The 19,014-nt window shown below is 47.6% G+C and overlaps 2 protein-coding genes across 2 annotated transcripts in view; one reads left to right on the top strand and one right to left on the bottom strand.

Annotated features, from left to right (window-relative positions):
* Positions 1-11,417, top strand: part of LOC116958162 (uncharacterized) — a 67,675-nt gene extending 56,258 nt beyond the window's left edge. The window contains exons 18-22 of the mRNA XM_032980661.2: positions 3,207-3,815; positions 4,248-4,331; positions 4,518-4,640; positions 7,511-7,823; positions 8,095-11,417. Of these exons, the coding sequence (XP_032836552.2) occupies positions 3,207-3,815; positions 4,248-4,331; positions 4,518-4,640; positions 7,511-7,823; positions 8,095-8,220 (1,255 nt within the window). The 3' untranslated portion in view covers positions 8,221-11,417. The remainder of the gene's footprint in view (positions 1-3,206; positions 3,816-4,247; positions 4,332-4,517; positions 4,641-7,510; positions 7,824-8,094) is intronic.
* LOC116958163 (protein FAM162B) lies at positions 9,529-18,644 on the bottom strand. Its single transcript, XM_032980662.2, has 4 exons — positions 18,362-18,644; positions 11,530-11,638; positions 10,710-10,818; positions 9,529-10,439 (listed from the first exon to the last, which is right to left on the bottom strand). Exons 1-4 carry the CDS (start codon positions 18,480-18,482, stop codon positions 10,335-10,337), a joined length of 444 nt encoding a protein of 147 aa, XP_032836553.2. The 5' UTR covers positions 18,483-18,644; the 3' UTR covers positions 9,529-10,334.
* Between the last annotated feature and the right edge of the window lie 370 nt (positions 18,645-19,014).

The following is a 19,014-nucleotide window of genomic DNA, read 5'->3' on the forward strand; positions in this document are numbered from 1 at the left end:
ACTTTACTAATTCTGTGTCACTGAGAATGAAAATTATGCTCAAAATTGTTGATTGTTTCCAGTGTTCAAGAGACGCTACTGCGTCTCTATATACGAGCTTTGACTTAGGAATGGCAGAGGATAAGTGAGTCATAAAAGGAAGGGATCTCAATTTAAACCAGAAATGACTAAAATACATCTTTGGCTGGTGCTTTGAATAAATCTACGACAGGGTTTGGACAGCACTTGCTTTTTAAGCAAAACAATGAATGATGCAATCTGAACCTGATATTGCATCACACATTATATTAATTGCGTCATGCTCTTCCTAGAAGCCATGGATGATGCAATCAAAGCGAGGCTTACATCCCTCTGCTGAACTAATTGCCCTATATCAGCTCTATAAATCATACAGTGTCGTGCTCTCTTAGTTGTCAGTGTTTGATTTTGCAAAGGGACACATTTATGCTTGGGCAAAGTGAGCAGAGATGCCTCGTACTTGTGTGAACAAAGCGGGGGTAACTTCTGCTATTCTTGGTTCTTTCGGTAAGGTCACGTAGACAGGAAATAATAAAATATAATATTAAATTCTCACGACGTTTCGGCCACAACGCAAGCAGCCGGCCACAACGCAAGCAGCCGTCCTCAGGTGAAGAAACAGAGCTGTCGGTAAGACGGCGTCTTAATGAACACTGCTAAGCTTGGCAGCGTCGTTTAAGCTGGGTGGGAGGAGGAGAGAGCCTAAACAAAGGTGTTTACATATCAACAGAATAATTTATCATATTGATGACAAATGCAAATGTAATATTTTTATTTTATTATTTCCCTTCTACGTGACTTTACCGAAAGAACCAATAATATGAATCCCTGCAGTCACGAAAGCTTTAAATCGAAACTTCTGCTGTTTGTGAAGTGACTTTTTGCATCGCACAAGTGCAGTATAACCACTACGGTTAAGAAAGCCTATCACCTTTATTTTGGCTGCAAGTGTGCCCCACACATATGCTGCAACACTTGTGCAGCGATTCTTGGCCAATGGTTGAACGCCTACCTCAGCAGTTTCTTCTTGCTGTGGTTGTCCCACCTCATGATGATGATTGCTGTGTGTTGCGATAGAAACGTCGTGATCTATTATTTTTCTACCTCCGTCACTTTACCGAAAGATCCAAAGAGTACAGGAAAATGAAATCTATGCCTTTTGTAGCGCCGATGATTTGGAGAGAGCCAACAGATCACATCAGCAATTGTTACTTCTGCTTGGCGCCTCGAGTTGGGAAAGGTGTGTCAAAGAAGAGGTCAAAGTGGACTGTGCATTATCCAAACATTCAATCGGCTAAACGCCCAGTACCCCACGGAGATGGACTGCCGGTTCCTGATGCACCAGGATCATTCTCGCTTGCGTCAGACGAGGAAGACGATGACACTTCTGGTCCTGAACCATCAAGGTCACATGACCCAGATTCTCACCCATCCTCCTCCTGTGAGAACCACCTCATACCACCACAAGGTAAACTGAAAGACTTCGTCAAGGATTTGGAACTATCCAAGAGTAAGGAGGCAGGGCTGTTGGGCTCCAGACTGCAGCAGTGGAATCTCCTGGCCGGTGATGTGAGGGTTTCCATGTTCCGTGACCGTCAAAAGGATCTTGTCCCTATTCTTCTTCATGGAAGGTGATCTTGTGGCCTGCGACAAACGTCGATGGTGCGATGGCAACCCTCAACATCGTTCATGATCCAGATGAGTGGAGACTGTTCATTGATTCATCAAAGATGATTCTTGAAGTTGTTTTGCTGCATAATGGCAATGTTGTGCCATCAATAAAAGTTGGTCATGCAGTCCATATGAAGGAAACCTGTGACAGCATGAAACAACTTTTGAGGCGCATCGACTATGACCAACATCAGTGGCAGTTTTGTGGCGATTTGAAGGTTGTTGATCTCTTGCTTGATCTGCAGACTGGATACACAAAGTACCGCTGCTTTCTCTGCGAATTGGAAAGTCGCGCGAGAGATTCCCACTACATCAAGATAGATTGGCCACTCAGACAGTCGTTGGAGCCTGGGAGGAAACGTGTTCAGCATCCACCACTTGTTGAATCGAGGAAGATTTTGTTACCACCCTTGCACATCAAGCTGTGTCTGATGAAGTACTTTGTCAAAGCCATGGACAAAACACAAGCAGCTTTCAAGTACCTCCGTGGAAAATGTCCAAGTTTAAGTGAAGCTGAGATAAAGGAGGGAGTCGTTGCTGGTCCTCAGATTCGTGAACTTCTTCGTGACGATGCATTTGAACGCCTTCCAGTGAGTGGCAACAGATTTTCTCGGAAACAACAAGAGGCAGGCAACTTCAGGGAGTCGGTGGAAAACCTCCTGAAGCCAAACAAAAGCCTTGGTTGCAGCATGTCACTAAAGATGAATTTTTTGCACTCTGATCGAGATCTTTCCCCACCGAGCCACGGAGCGTGGCGAGCATGGCGAGCATGAGGAGCGATGTCACCAGGACATTGCGACGATGGAGAATCGCTCTCGGGGCAGATGGAGCCCATGGATGCTTGCAGGCTATGGCTGGACAGTGTTACGAGATGCTCCATTTAATGAACGCAAGAGACGAGCCAAGAAGCGCCGAGTAGACACTGAATCAGGACGAGACTATGTCCTTATATATACATCATGGTGTTTTGCCTTTTGTTTCATAATACATTTTATATCTATATCACCCTTTTGATGATTGTTTAAGTGTTACAGGAACGGGACAGGTGACATGTTATCATGGAAAGCAACCATATGAGTAAAACTATACTGTCTGCACAATGTACGAAGACGTAAAACCTTAATTATCTTAGGAACAGGAGCCAATCCGTTGTTTTCATTGTCATACTTGAATTCGGCACATCAAAATCCGTAATAAACAAGCACATTTCATCCCTGAAGCAGACGACGTCTAAAATATTGTAGACCACTGTGATCTGAACTGGTCCTGGGCCTCCCCTAGGTCGACTCAGCCTCAAATGAGTAGCTGGTGTAGCGGTGTAGCGTAGTAAACATCGCTAGCACTGGGGAGACAAAGGCGGCCGGGCGTGGTGGTTTTGTCCACCCACCCCCTCTGTGTGTGCCACAGTGCCGGTAGCCTTCAGAGGCACTGCTGCTGCTGCCACTCGTTGCTAACAGCACTTGCCCCAACATTCTGTGGCAGGCTACACGGGGATATTTGTCTGTGTCTGGCTGCAGGGAGGCCGTGGCCAGGGTGCGGAGTCGAGCTCCTCGCCGCCGACTCCGCAGTGGGGGAGGGGGTGGAGGGGGGGGCACTCCGGGGGACCCCGACAACAACAACAGCCACAACAACAACAACAGCCACAACAACAACAGCCACAACAACAACAACAGCCACAACAACAGCAGCAGCACCAGCACTGCTATCAATGCCCCCGCTGCTACGATCAGTGCCCCCGCTGCTACGATCAATGCCCCCGCTGCTACGATCAGTGCCCCCGCTGCTACGATCAATGCCCCCGCTGCTACGATCAATGCCTCTCATGCCACCGATGCCCCCGCTGCTCTCCGTATCGTCACAGCCACCACCCCCACCGGGGCAGCCGCCGGGCCTTGCCGATCGTCGGCCACCACCGCCGGCAGCGGCCCCGGCAAACCCCGGCCTGGCTCCTCCTCGCTGGCAGGAGGAGGCGGAGGAGGAGGAGGAGGAGGGGGGGTGGTGGTGGGGGAGGAGGAGGAGGAGGCAGAGGAGGAGATGGGGCCGGACGGCTCCAAGGGTGGTGCTGCCACCGTCGCCACCACCACCACCTCGGTGTGGGGGGCAACAGAGAGCGACACGGAGCCACGGTACACACAGCATGGTGATGGCGGTGGTGGTGAATGGCGGTGGTGGTGATGGTAGTGGTGGTGACGGTGGTGGTGACGGTAGTGGTGGTTTGTGGTGACGGTGATGGTAGTGGTGGTGACAGTGGTGATGGTAGTGGTGGTGACAGTGGTGGTGACAGTGGTGGTGGTGACGGTGGTGGTGACGGTAGTGGTGGTTTGTGGTGACGGTGATGGTAGTGGTGGTGACAGTGGTAATGGTAGTGGTGGTGATAGTGGTGGTGATAGTGGTGGTGACAGTGGTGGTGATAGTGGTGATGGTAGTGGTGGTTTGTGGTGACGGTGATGGTAGTGGTGGTGACAGTGGTGATGGTAGTGGTGGTGACAGTGGTGATGGTAGTGGTGGTGACAGTGGTGATGTTCTTGTTGGTTGATTGTTGTTGTTGTTGTGTCCAGGGTGCCGGTGCTGGAGCTGCGTCACGTCCTGCGTGTGGAGAGCGGCGCTCAGAGCAGACGCCAGGGAGCTCCACGCAGCACGCGGTGAGCAGCACGGAGGGAGACCCCTCCACCCTCCACCACTCACGCGTCACCCCGTGTGTCACCCCCCCCCCGTGTGTCACCCCCCCCCCCGTGTGTCACCCCCCCCCCGTGTGTCACCCCCCCCATGTGTCTCACCCCCCCGTGTCTCACACCCCCCCCGTGTCTCACCCCCCCGCGTCTCCCCAGGCCTGTCCGTGTGGGGAAGCTGTCTCAGAAGCAGCGCAAGATGGCAGCTTTGTCTCCACGAGACTCCGTGGACAAGGAGGGGTCGGACAAGGGGGACACAGAGCCACGAGCATTCCGAGGATGGTACCGGCAGCACCATCACCGCCATCATCACCATCACCGCCATCATCACCATCACCGCCATCATCACCATCACCGCCATCATCACCATCATCATGGACAACGTCATCATCATCACTGCCATCATCATGGAAAGCAACATCATCAACAACAACCGCCATTCGCCACTAAGTGGCGGTGACGTCACCACGACGCTTGTGCCAGGCCACGTGAAGTGTCGAACACCCGCTGGCAGGAGGTCACGGGGCAGATCCAGGTGCCACAGGTCGACTGAGATGAGTGGCTGATGCACCACCTGTGCCTCCTACTGTGCCAACTTGCTGTGCTTTAGCCACCCGGCGCTCCGCTCGTTGTTGTGAGCGACTGCCTCCAACTGCCCAGCAGCAGCGTCCTTCACAAGCCTCCTCCTCCACAGAGGCCGATCTTGACACCGCTGGTACCGGTCATCGGCAAGTCCACACAGCTCCACGTCCTCCTGTACCACGTCACTCCATCTCGTCTCTAGCCCGTGCCGCGCCCGTTTAGCCCCCTCGATCTGGCTGAACAAAAGCTGTTTCGGCATGCGGTGGCTGGGCATACGGGCTACGTGACCCAACCAACGCAGCCTTGGCTGCCGGAGGAGCTCACCGATGGGACTTTGTCCAGACATTTCAAGGATTTGTGAGCTCCTCACACAATCCAGCCTGGTTAAACCCAGGATTGATCGTAGGCAGGCCAGCCTGAATGTTTCTAACTGGCGAAGATGTTCCATTAGGGGGGTCCACGTTTCGCAAGCGTAGAGAAGGGAGGGAATGACCATGGCCGAGGAGACCCGAAGCTTCGTGCGGAGTGATAGGCCAGGTAGCTTCCACACAGTGTTACGCAACCGATGAAAAGATAATGCCGCTCGACTGATTTGGAGTGAGACCTCTGCTGTTATACCGGAGCCGGTCATGAGCACACTGCCAAGGTATGGGAAACTCTCCACTATCTCCACAACTGCCCTATCACCAATTGGGAGTTGTGGGGGTGGAGTGTCTGATGGTACAAAATACCCAGGCAGGTGCTTAGTTTCGGTGGGGCTGATGGTAAGGCCCCATCTCTTGGTGGCAAGTTCCAGTCTCAGCAGCAGCGTCTCCAACTCCTCCTCTGAGTGAACAGCAATTACTGGATCATCGGCATACATAACCCTTTACCACACCCGGGAATCGATCAGCCTCACATTGTATCTGTACCAAATGGAAATTCCTCCGGAACAGCTATTGAAGGCTTCACAAACTACGTGGTCAAAATAGATGTTACATAATGTGGGAGCCAGAGAACATCCCTGTCGCACCTCAAGGTGAACAGGGAATGGCTCTGATTCCCGGCCACGTAGTTTTACCTGGGCCCGCTCACCATCATGGTCGTTAATGATCGTGAGCAGAGGGTCAAGACCTTTCCCGGCACACTGAGGAGTGAGATGCCCCTGTAGTTGTTAGTCTGTGCGGTCCCCCTTCTTATAGAGGGGGACCACCAGGGCACCCTTCCAATCCTGCGGAACCCGTCCAGTGGCCCAGACTGTTGTTATGATGTCATGTTGGGCAGTCTGTGCACAAACGCCACCCCCCCTCAGCATTTTGCTTGGGAGATCATCTCTGCCCGGTGCCTTTCCTGGTCTCCGGATCGCCTTCAGTACTTCCTCAACAGATGGCACCTCAGCCAGCCACTCACAGGGGGTGACTTCCTCCAATATTTGAGGCACCGCAGCCTCAGCAGGGTCATCCTCACTTTGTCCCACGATGTATACCTGGCTGAGGGATTTCCCCTCCCCCAGGACCTCACAGAAATGCTCAGCAAACCTGCAAACCTGTTCCTGGGGGTCGGAGATTGGATCACTGTTTTTTCCCCTAATGATGTAATAGGTGTGGTGCTGCAGGTTACTTTTTTGATGGAGTTAAATAGAGATTTGTGATCACGGGCCACTTAGGCAGACTCAATCTTCTCAGCAACCCGCGACCACCACCCATCCTTGCAGCGCCTCACGGCTCTCCGAACCTCCGAGCGAAGGCTGCGGTAAGCCTCCTCATTCTCTGACGTGGGATTCTGTAGCCGATGACAGTGGGCCTGTCGCTTTTTCTCTACCATCCTGAACACCTCCTCTGTCAGCCAGGGTCTCTGGGGAGGTCTGGACCATGTACCCAAAGCAGCCATTGCAGCTGCATGAGCCAGTCCTAAACCTCGCCCATTTACCCTCTACATCAGGAGTGCCAACCCCAGCAGCAAGCGATGATGAAATTCTTGCTTGCAACTTTCATCAGCTAGCTGAGACCAGGCCACCTTAGGTTGGAATGGGGTCCTGGGTGTACACCCACCACCGGAGTGGAAGAATGGCAGGCGCATCTTACTGATGACAAGTCGATGGTCAGTGGGCAGATCAGCTCCACGGTAGGTCCTGGTGTCAAGGACATGGGCCCAGATCCGCTGTTCCGTCACTATGTAGTCCAGCAGATGTTCTTGCTTGGACCCGGCATGCATCCATGATGTGGTGTGGATGCGCCAATGCCGGAACAGCATGTTGGTAATTACAAGCCCATGGGCTGCACAAAAATCTAGCAGCCTCCTGTCGTTGTTATTGAGCTGATCTGGCCCATGCCCTCAAATCACTCCAGACCAGGTGCCAGCATCATGACCGACTCCGGGCATTGAAGTCACCCAACAAGATGACTCTACCCCGAGGGGTCACTTTAGCCAGCACCTGTGACAGGAGGTCATAGAAGGCGTCTGACCCATCGGCTTTGCCTGCATCCCTCCATGGATGCATCACACACACACACTCATCCACCCCTGGTCTCACACCCACTCCCTGCACCTCTTCTCCGTGTGTCTCCCCCACCCCCCCCCATACCCCCCAGGTCTGTCCCCGTGTCTCCGGACAGCGTCCCGTCGCTGCGAGACGTCATGAGACAGGAGCAGTCGGACAACGAGGCCGCCGCTCCTCCACCACCACCACCAGCACCACCTCCTCCTCCTCCTCTTCCCACCACCACCACCACCACGGCCGCCCCCGCATGGGGTGGGGGAGACAGCAGCCGTGACAGCGGCCGTGTCGCCCCCCACGTCGCCCCCCACCCTCGCGTCCACTCCCTGGTCTCCATCCAGGAGGAGGAGTTGAGGGCCGAGCGAGCGTTGATCTCCACCCGGGACAAACCCCTGGAGCTCATACAGGTGGGACACGGGGGTGGGACACGGGGGTGGGACACGGGATGGGGAGGTGGGACACGGGGGTGGGACACGGGATGGGGAGGTGGGACATGGGGGGGGGAGAGACACGGGGTGGTGCTCGCTAACAGCACTTGCCCCGACAGTCTGTTAAGGCTACATGGGGGACCTCTGTCTTTGTTCTGTCGATGTGTCCTGTGTCTGTGTGTCAGTGTGTCTGCGTGTGTATGTATGTGTCTGTCTCGATGTGTGTGTCTGCATGTGTATCTGTGTGTAGCTGGAGGAGAGGGCCCTGCAGGAGCTGCTGAGCCTCTACGAGCGTCGCTTCCCTCGCGAATCCATCCGTGTGGCACGCGTGGAGCCCCCGCTCACATGGAGCCCACCTCAGTGGCACTCGCACTGACACCGCACCGACACCACATTCACACCGCACTGACACCGCACCGACACCACATTCACACCGCACTGACACCGCACCGACACCACATTCACACCGCACTGACACCGCACCGACACCACATTCACACCGCACTGACACCGCACCGACACCACATTCACACCGCACTGGCACCACATTCACACCGCACTGGCACCGCACCGAGACCACATTCGCACCGCACTGAGACCACATTCACCCCGCACTGAGACCACATTCACACCGCACTGGCACCCAACCTAGGCCTTGCCTAACGGACGAGCACTAGGCCTTGCCCAACGGAGGAGCCTAGGCCTTGCCTAACGGACGAGCCTAGGCCTAGCCTAATGGACGAGCCTAGGCCTTGCCTAACGGACGAGCACCAGGCCTAGCCTAACGGACGAGCCTAGGCCTTGCCCAATGGACAAGCCTAGGCCTTGCCTAGCGGACGAGCCTAGGCCTTGCCCAACGGAGGAGCCTAGGCCTTGCCTAATGGACGAGCCTAGGCCTAGCCTAATGGACGAGCCTAGGCCTTGCCCAAAGGACGAGCCTAGGCCTAGCCCAACGGACGAGCCTAGGCCTTGCCTAGCGGACGAGCCTAGGCCTAGCCTCACGGGCAGGCCTAGGCAGAGCGTCATGTTCAACGATTAAACAGACGCAGTACCGAGACAAAATGAAAACCGAGTCGTCAGGTGGTAGGGGAGGCACCGACTGTTCGTGGCGAAGGGATTCTATCTTGATTTTTCGGGAAGGGGGGGAATGCAGAAAATTCTGGTTCCGGATCTTTCCTTAACCCCGGGGGGGGGTGGGGGGGGGATGTCCCTGTACACTCCAATACACTCAACATATTACACTATACACTACACTATACATTGATATAAACTACACTACCCACGAGAAAACTCTGCATTATACACTCAACACTATACTACCCACTACGCTATCCACTGGTGTTACGTGGAGTGGAAGACCACGAAGACAGAGCGGTGTGACGCGGGGTGGAAGGTGTTGTAATTACTGGTCGAAACGTCGTACTCGGATCGCAAATGTTGTGGCTTGGCTCCAACACACCGATGTGCTGTACTAGTGACGGATTGCCACGTTCTGTTTACGTCACAGCCCTTACTAGTTGGCTGTGTTGTGTGGTGGCGGGTTTTAACGACATATTTACGCCATCTAACCCAAAAAACCGCTAATGGATGTTATTGGTTTGCGAAAGCCGACGCGTTAAACTGGGGTGGGAAAGGTGGCTGGCAGGAGACTGCCGGGGTTTGTAAATGAGAGACACAGATGGGGTGGCAAGGAAACAATTCTGTTTAATAATAATAATAACGTTATAGTAACATTATATAATAATTATCCTTTAGAATCCCAAAAGATTACAATGCTGCAGCAGCAGCAGTGACAACGACCAAATAACGCGCACAGCCCCTCCCTTGCAGAGTGCTTGGCTAGAGGTCATGGCTCGGGGTTAGAGGTCAGGGTTTGAGAGAGTCAGGGCTCAGAGTTGGGGGTCCATGTTACGGGGTTGGGGTTACAAGGCAAGGGGGTCGGGGCCAGGGGTCATAGCCGGGGCTGACTGTTGTGGCTGGATGAGGCAAAAGCTCACCTCCAAGCTACCCCCACGGCTTAGAAGGAAAGGCTGACACGGAGAGAGACAGACGGCAGGCTCGCTCCACTGCTTGGTGTGGCAAGTCCACGTGCCACAGAGGGGGGCGAGAGAGAGCCATGCAAACTCCAAATGTAGAGCAGCGAGGCCATCAGTTGGGGTCCGGGATGGAACCCCGCGAGAGCTCCTGCGTACCAGGCGATGTAGTTAACATCTCCTAGCCACTGTGGGGTCATAATGGCCGTGTCCAAGACACCAGTCTGCACTGCTGAGATCTTGGGATTAGATTCATTCGGAGACCGGTTTCTGTTCGAACCCGTGGGTCTCCAAGTCTGAGCGAGTCCCCGAGTGAATCTGGGTCTCTGTGCGAGTCTTTGTGGAGTCTCCGAGTGAGTATCCCAGCACGTCTCTGAGTGAGTCTCGGGGTCATCTCCGGCTCATCTCTCTCCATGTCTGCGTGCGCCCCCCCATACGCTCCTCCTCCTCCTCCTCCTCATGCCGCCTTCATGGCCTCCGCGCTTTCCTTCTGTGCCTCATCCTTGAGCTGAGCCTTTTTATCCAGGTTCCAGCCACTCAGAGACTCGTTTCTCTTAGCCGCCTGCATTCCCACACCACACCACACACACAAACACAAATGTCTCACGCCACACACAAATGTCCCATACTGCCGCGTAGACTTTACCGGAACCATGGAGTGCAAAGGTGGTTGGGTTATTGATGGGCATGTGGTGGTGGTGGTGGCGGCGGCGGCGGCGGTATCTGGTTACCCTCTTGCCAGAGACCACCATGACGACACAGCCTGCGACTGGGATGGTGGTGGTAGTAGTGGTGGTTGTGTGGTGGTGGTTGTGTGATGGTATCTGGTTACCTTCTTGCCAGAGATCACCATCAGGAGGCAGCCCACAAGGGTGATCCCGATCATGACGTAGCAAGCGCGGATTCGCAGCTTGTTCCGGGCAGCCTCAATCATCTCCACGCTGAGCACACAACCACAAAGAGAAAAAGCCCCTATGATGATGATGATATTGGTGACAATGATGATGATAGGAGTGAATGATAGCAATAATAATAGTGATGACAATGATAGCGATGAAAGTTTAATGACCGAAATAAGGACCCAAAAGCCAAATGGCAGTCTAAGCATCTTTAAAAAACAACCATCTCCGATTGGAGGAAAGGGGCCTCCACGGTTGATTGATCGGGTGGCTGACCTCTAAGAGGGATAGGAAGACCAGGGGTTAGAACAGAAAGGAAGGATCCATTAAAGGGAACGGACAGGGGATTGGATAGAGGTAAAAAAACAAACTATGGGTGAGAAGAATAGAGAAAGGGGCGCTGCAGAGGGGATAGAAGGGAGGGGGGGGTAGAGACAAGCCAGGTGACAGTCACCAAGCATAGGGTGCCTCATCGTAGAAGTCTAAGAGGGTTCCGTATTGTGGAGGTCTTTAATGAAAGTGGCTCTTCTCATAACTTGTTGTGGGAGTCGTTACACATTGACTCAACACTACCCATGTAGGGTGCCTTATTGTGTAATCCATAGGGTTCCTTAAGGTGTAACTAATAAAAGTGGCCCATATATCCTTGTCATCAGTCATTACAACAGTGATGAGGATCGTGTTGATGATGACAGTGACGATAGCAATGACGATGATAATGATTACAGTGGTCGCGGTGAAGTCACCACTCACGTGACCGTCTCCGGGATATCATCCTCCTTCTTGAACCTCCCCGACCACAGCAGCAGCCTCCTGTCCATGGGCGTGGGCCGATAGCCGGGGACACGGAACTGTGCCTTGGCTACGCCGGGGACGAGGGGGGGGGCGGCAGAACAAGTTACAAACTAAAAGCAAGAGTCGACTTTGCCGCGAAGCGCTTCTTGTCAGAAGTGATCTGGCCATCACAAATGACAGCAGCTCAGCCAAGTGGCCGATATCATCGTCATCATCACGTGGACATTTATAGCAGCAGACACTCTAAACGCATGGAGATACATAAAGACTCATAGACCCACAGAGATCCATATAGACCCACACAGACCCATAGACACCCACCTAAAACCCAGAGATCCACAGACCCCCACAGACACCAATACTAAAACGAAACTAAGTTAATGTCACCAGGTGTAAGGCACCCACTGAGCTGTTGTTTAGCTCTTTAATCAGAAGCGACCTGGCCATCACTAATTATAGCAGCTCAATCAAGTGGCTTATGAAATGGAAATGTATAACAGCCAAATACTCTAAATGCGCGGTGACGTCGATTAAAAAAAAACGGAGCCGCGGAAAAATCCACGCAGTGACCACCACCACAGGGTCAGAGACGCAGACTTCAATATATACAGCAGGCATCAGCATCGAACCCACGACCTCCTGTATACCAGACAAGATTGTTAACATCTCAACATCGAACCCACGACCTCCTGTACACCAGGTGAGGTAGTTAACATTGAGCCCACGGCCTCCTGTATACCATGCGGGGTGGTCAACATCTCGCCACCGCAGCACCTACACACAGACCCTGCAGTTGCCATGGGTTGACTGACTGAGATGACCGGTAGATGCACCACCAGCTGTAACCCCCTACTGTGCCAACTCGCTGCGTTTTAGCCACCCGGCGCTCCGCTCGTTCTTGTGAGCGTCGCTCCTCTGCCCTGCGTTGTTGTTGGAGGGCGACTGCCTCCAACTGCCCAGTGGCCTCAAGGTGCATCTAGCCTGGCACTGCCCAGTAGCGTCCTTCATGGACTTCCTCCATAGAGGCCGATCTTGAGACCGCTGGTACTTGTCATCGGCAAGTCCACTCAGCTCCACATTCTCCCGTACCGCATCACTCCATCTCTTCTCCAGCGCATGCTGTGCCCATTTAGCCCCCTATTCAGCCAAACATGAGCTGCTTGGGCATACGGTCTACAAGACCCAGCCAACACAGCCTTGCCTGCCGGAGGAGCTCACTAATGGGACTGTGTCCAGATCTTTCAAAGATATGTGAGCTCCTCACACAATCCAGCCTGTATGAATCCAGGATGGATCGTAGGCAGGCCAGCCTGAATGTTTCTAACCGGCATAGATGCTCCATTACGGGGGTCCACGTTTCAAAAGCAAAGAGGGAAGGCATGACCGTGGCTGAGAAGACCCGAAGCTTCGTGTGGAGCAATCGACCAGGTAGCTTCCACAGTGCTACGCAGCCAATGAAAACCAGAGCTGGTCATGAGCACACTGCCCAGGTATGGGGAAATTCTCCACTCTCTCCACAACTGCCCCATCACAAATTAGGAGTTGTGGGGGGGGAGTGTCTGATGGTACAAAATACTCAGGCAGGTGCTTAGTTTTGGTGGGGCTGATGGTAAGGCCCCACCTCTTGGTGGCACGCTCCACTCTCAGCAGCAGCGCCTCCAACTCTTCCTCTAAGTGAGCAGCAATCACCAGCTCATTGGCATACATAACGTGGTTGACCAATCGGGAGCCATACCTTGACCACACCCGGGCATCGATCAGCCTCCCATTATATCTGTACCAGATGGAAATTCCTCCAGTACAGCTATTGAAGGCTTGACGAACTACGTGCTCGAAATAGATGTTAAATAATGTGGGAGCCAGAGGGCATCCCTGTCGCACTCCAAGATTAACAGGGAATTGCTCCGACTCCCGGCCACGTAGTTTTACCCGGGCCCGCTCACCATCATGAAGGTCCTTAATGATCGTGAGCAGCGGGTCAGGGACTCCGAAAGCACGGAGAACAACCCAGAGCCCAGGCCTACTGATGGTAGCATAGGCCTTGACCAGGTCAATAAAGCAGAGATGTAGGTCTTGTTGGAATTCCCTACACCTCTGCTGTCGCAAACAGGCAGAGAGAGCGGCATCTGTGCAGGACCGCACTGGCCTGAAACCACATTGGGTCTCCGCAAGCCTCTCCTCAGCGTGCTGCCTGGCAAGGCGATGCTAAATATAATCCTAGGCAGGACCTTTCCCGGCTACACTGAGGGATGAAATGCCCCTATAGTTGTTACAGTCTGTGCGGTCCCCTCTTCTTAAAAGAGGGGGACCACCATGGTATCCTTCCAATCCTGCGGCACCAGTCCAGTGGTACAGACTGTTGTGATGTCGTGATGATGTCATGTAGGGCAGTCTGTGCACAAACGCCACCGTCCCTCAGCATTTCCCTTAAGAGATCATCTGCCCGCTGCCTTTCCTGGTCTCAGATTTTGGATCGCCTTCAGTACTTCCTCAACAGATGGCACCTCAGCCAACCAAACTGAGGAGTGAGATGCCCCTGTAGTTGTTACAGTCTGTGCAGTCTCCCTTCTTAAAAGAGGGGGACCACCAGGGCATCCTTCCAATCCTGCAGAACCTGTCCAGTGGTCCAGACTACTATTATGTCATTTAGGGAAGTCTGCATACAAACGCCACCCTCCCTCAGCAGGTCACTTGGGAGACCATCTCTGCCCCGCGGGGCTTCACCTGATCTCAGACTCCAGATCGCCCTTTGCACTTCCTGCAGTGTATCATGTACAATCTAAAGTGTAGTATATAATGTAGTGTATGTAGTGTATCATGTATAATTTACAATGTAGCAAGCAACCTGTCCAACCAGCTCCACGACACAACGCAAGTCACATCAGTAGCAGTTACACTAAGTTACACCAAGTTGCAATAAGTTATATACGTAACGTTTATACAATGTTATAGCACAAAGAGTGTAAGGTATAACACATAACGTAGGGTGTAGTGTACAGTGTAATATAGTGCAGTATAGTTCATCATGTTGTGTGTCATGTATAATCTACAATGTAACAATCAGTGTCAGTTACACTAAGTTACACTCACTACGAAGTTACACTAATAAGTTACACTCACTACGAAGTTACACTAATAAGTTACACTCACTACAAAGTTACACTAGTAAGCTACACACACTACGAAGTTACACTAATAAATTACACACACTACGAAGTTACACTAATAAGTTACACTCACTACGAAGTTACACTAATAAGTTACACTCACTACAAAGTTACACTAATAAGTTACACACACTACGAAGTTACACTAATAAGTTACACTACGAAGTTACACTAATAAGTTACACACACTACGAAGTTACACTAATAAGTTACACTCACTACGAAGTTACACTAAGTTACACACACTACGAAGTTACACTAATAAGTTACACACACTACGAAGTTACACTAATAAATTACACTCACTACAAAGTTACACTAATAAGTTACACTCACTACAAAGTTACACTAATAAGTTACACTCACTACAAAGTTACACTAATAAGTTACACACACTACGAAGTTACACTAATAAGTTACACTACGAAGTTACACTAATAAGTTACACACACTACGAAGTTACACTAATAAGTTACACACACTACGAAGTTACACTAATAAGTTACACACACTACGAAGTTACACTAATAAGTTACACACACTACAAAGTTACACTAATACGTTACACACACTACGAAGTTACACTAATAAGTTGCACACACTACGAAGTTACACTAATAAGTTACACTCACTACGAAGTTACATTAATAAGTTACACTCACTACGAAGTTACATTAATAAGTTACACTCACTACGAAGTTACACTAATAAGTTACACTCACTACGAAGTTGCACTAATACGTTACACTCACTACGAAGTTACACTAATAAGTTACACACACTACGAAGTTACACTAATAAGTTGCACACACTACGAAGTTACACTAATAAGTTACACTCACTACGAAGTTACACTAATAAGTTACACTCACTACGAAGTTGCACTAATAAGTTACACACACTACGAAGTTACACTAATAAGTTACACTCACTACGAAGTTACACTAATAAGTTACACTCACCAGGAAGTTGCACTAATAAGTTACACACACTACGAAGTTACACTAATAAGTTACACTACTACTAAGTTATAATAAGTCACGCTAAGTTATAACAATAACAATATTGAGTGTTATTACTTGTGTAGTGATTGTGTTATTATAACAATAGTTACGTTATAATAGTCAGTTTTATTATAACAATAGTTGTGTTGACGATAGTTATGTTATTACCAATAGTAAGTGTCATGTTATTAACAATAGTGTTATGTTATTAACAATAGTGTTAGTGTTATGTTATTAACAATAGTAATGTTATTAACAATAGTAAGTGTTATAGTGTTATGTTATTAACAATAGTGATAGTGTTATGATATTATTAATAGTTATGTTATTATTAACAATAGTTATGTTATTAACAAGTGTCATTATTAACAATAATAATGTTAGTGTTATAATGGTATTAACAATAGTTATCATGATTTTAACAATAGTTTAATGTTATTATCATGTTATTATTAACAATAGTTATGTTGTTATTAACAATAGATATGTTATGTTATTAACACTAGTTGTGTTATTATTAATAGTTGTTATATTATGAACAAGTTATGTTATTATTTACAATAGTTTAATGTTGTGTTATAATGTTATGTTATTAACAATAGTTATGTTATTTTTAACAATAGTTTAATGTTATTGTGTGATTGTGTTATTAACAAGTTATAATGTTATTATTAACAATAGTTTAATGTCATTGTGTGATTGTGTTATTGACAAGTGTTATTGTGTTATGTTATTAACAAGTTATAATGTTATTATTAACAATAGTAAGTGTTATTGTGTTACAAGTTATGTTATTAACAAGTTATGTTATTAACAATAGTTTAATGTTATTTTATTATTGACAATAGTTTAATGTTATTATTAACAATAGTTTAATGTTATTGTGATTGCGTTATTAACAAGTTATAATGTTATATTCTTAGTTTTTTCGGTAAAGTCACGTTGAAGAGAAACAACAAAATAACAAAATATATATAAAACAATAAAAAATTCTCACGACGTTTCGACCGTTTGAGTTATGGTCGAAACGTCGTGAGAATTTTTTATTGTTTTATATATATTTTGTTTATATTCTTAGTTTTTTCGGTAAAGTCACGTTGAAGAGAAACAACAAAATAACAAAATATATGAAACAACAAAAATTCTCACGACGTTTCGACCATAACTCAAACGGTCATCATCAGGTGTGTCGGTTTGTTATGTTATTATGCAAACCTACACACCTGATGATGACCGTTTGAGTTATGGTCGAAACGTCGTGAGAATTTTTGTTGTTTCATATATTTTGTTATTTTGTTGTTTCTCTTCAACGTGACTTTACCGAAAAAACTAAGAATATGAATTACTGCAGTCACGAAAGCTTTAAATCAAAATATATTTTGTTATTTTGTTGTTTCTCTTCAACGTGACTTTACCGAAAAAACTAAGAATATGAATTACTGCAGTCACGAAAGCTTTAAATCAAAAGTTATAATGTTATTATTAAAAAGTAATGTTATTATTAACAATAGTTTAATGTTATTATTAACAATAGTATTATGGTGTTATTGACAATAGTTTAATGTAATTATTAACAATAGTGTTATTGTGTTATAATGTAATGCTATTAACAAGTTATAATGTTAGTATTAACAAGTGTTATAGTGTTATTGACAATAGTTTAATATTATTAACAATAGTGTTATTGTGTTATAATGTAATGCTATTAACAAGTTATAATGTTAGTGTTAACAAGTGTTATAGTATTATTGACAATAGTTTAATGTTATTATTAACAATAGTGTTATAGTGTTATTGACAATAGTTATGTTATTATTAACAATAGTGTTATATTGTTATTGACAATAGTTATGTTATTATTATTAACAATAGTGTTATATTGTTATTGACAATAGTTATGTTATTATTATTAACAATAGTGTTATAATGTTATTGACAATAGTTTAATGTTATTATTAACAATAGTGTTATAGTGTTATAATGTAATGCTATTAACAAGTTATGTTAGTGTTAACAAGTGTTATAGACAAGAGTTATAATGTTATTATTAACAATAGTGTTATATTGTTATTGACAATAGTTATAAAGTTATTATTATTAACAATAGTGTTATATTGTTATTGACAATAGTTATAATGTTATTATTAACAATAGTGTTATAGGCAATAGTTGTTATTATTAACAATAGTGTTATAATGTTATTGACAATAGTTATAATGTTATTATTAACAAGTGTTATTGTGTTATTGACAATAGTTATAATGTTATTATTAACAAGTGTTATTGTGTTATTGACAATAGTTATGTTATTATTATTAACAATAGTGTTATAGTGTTATTGACAATAGTTATGTTATTATTAACAATAGTGTTATAGTGTTATTGACAATAGTTATGCTATTATTGTTAACAATAGTGTTATATTGTTATTGACAATAGTTTTAATGTTATTATTAACAATAGTGTTATAGTGTTATTGACAATAGTTATAATGTTATTATTAACAATAGTGTTATAGACAATAGTTATAATGTTATTATTAACAATAGTGTTATAGACAATAGTTATGTTATTATTAACAATAGTGTTATAGTGTTATTGACAATTGTTGCGTCTTACGTGCGGCTGGCGAGGCCTTTGCCGGCGCTGGCGGCTGCGCGCAAAGCGCCCGAGCCGAGGCCGCCCGAACGGCTCCGCGCCTCAACAAGCCACCAGCGGTCGCCATCGCCATCATCATCATCGTCGTCGTCTTCGTCTCCTCTTCGATTATAGCCGATGAGCAGCAGATCGATCGGTATCGATTATCGGGCCGGATGCGATCGGATTGCGTCGCGTTGAGAGTGAGAGGACGCAGCGAAGGCGGCGGCGACTTGTGACATTGGCGGTGGTGAGAGGAGGCCGGGACTATTTATAGTGACGCGCCCGCACGCTTCACCGCCGCCAGCGTGTGCGAGTGCGCGAAGAGTGTGAGGGAAAAGGTAGTCCCGCTAATTAGAACGTGTAGATTTTAACCGGATTATTGCGAGTTACAAACATTGTATATATATGAAAGTGTGTGTTTATTTACTTGAAGGAATAGTGGATGTTTATATTGTTAATGTGTAGATTTTAACCGGATTATTACGAGTTACAAACATAATATATGTACAAATGTGCTTATTTACTTGAAGGAATAGTGGATATTTATATTGTTAAAAGTATTTTTAAATATTATTTACAAATGTTGACCAGATATCCTGTGTAGCTCTAGAGTGCAGTATGCGGCTTCTGCA

This window comes from Petromyzon marinus, chromosome 73 (genome assembly GCF_048934315.1).
Source record: "Petromyzon marinus isolate PM22_M1 ecotype Great Lakes invasive population chromosome 73, UKy_Petmar_22M1.pri1.0, whole genome shotgun sequence".
In the NCBI taxonomy this organism is placed as follows: domain Eukaryota; kingdom Metazoa; phylum Chordata; class Hyperoartia; order Petromyzontiformes; family Petromyzontidae; genus Petromyzon; species Petromyzon marinus.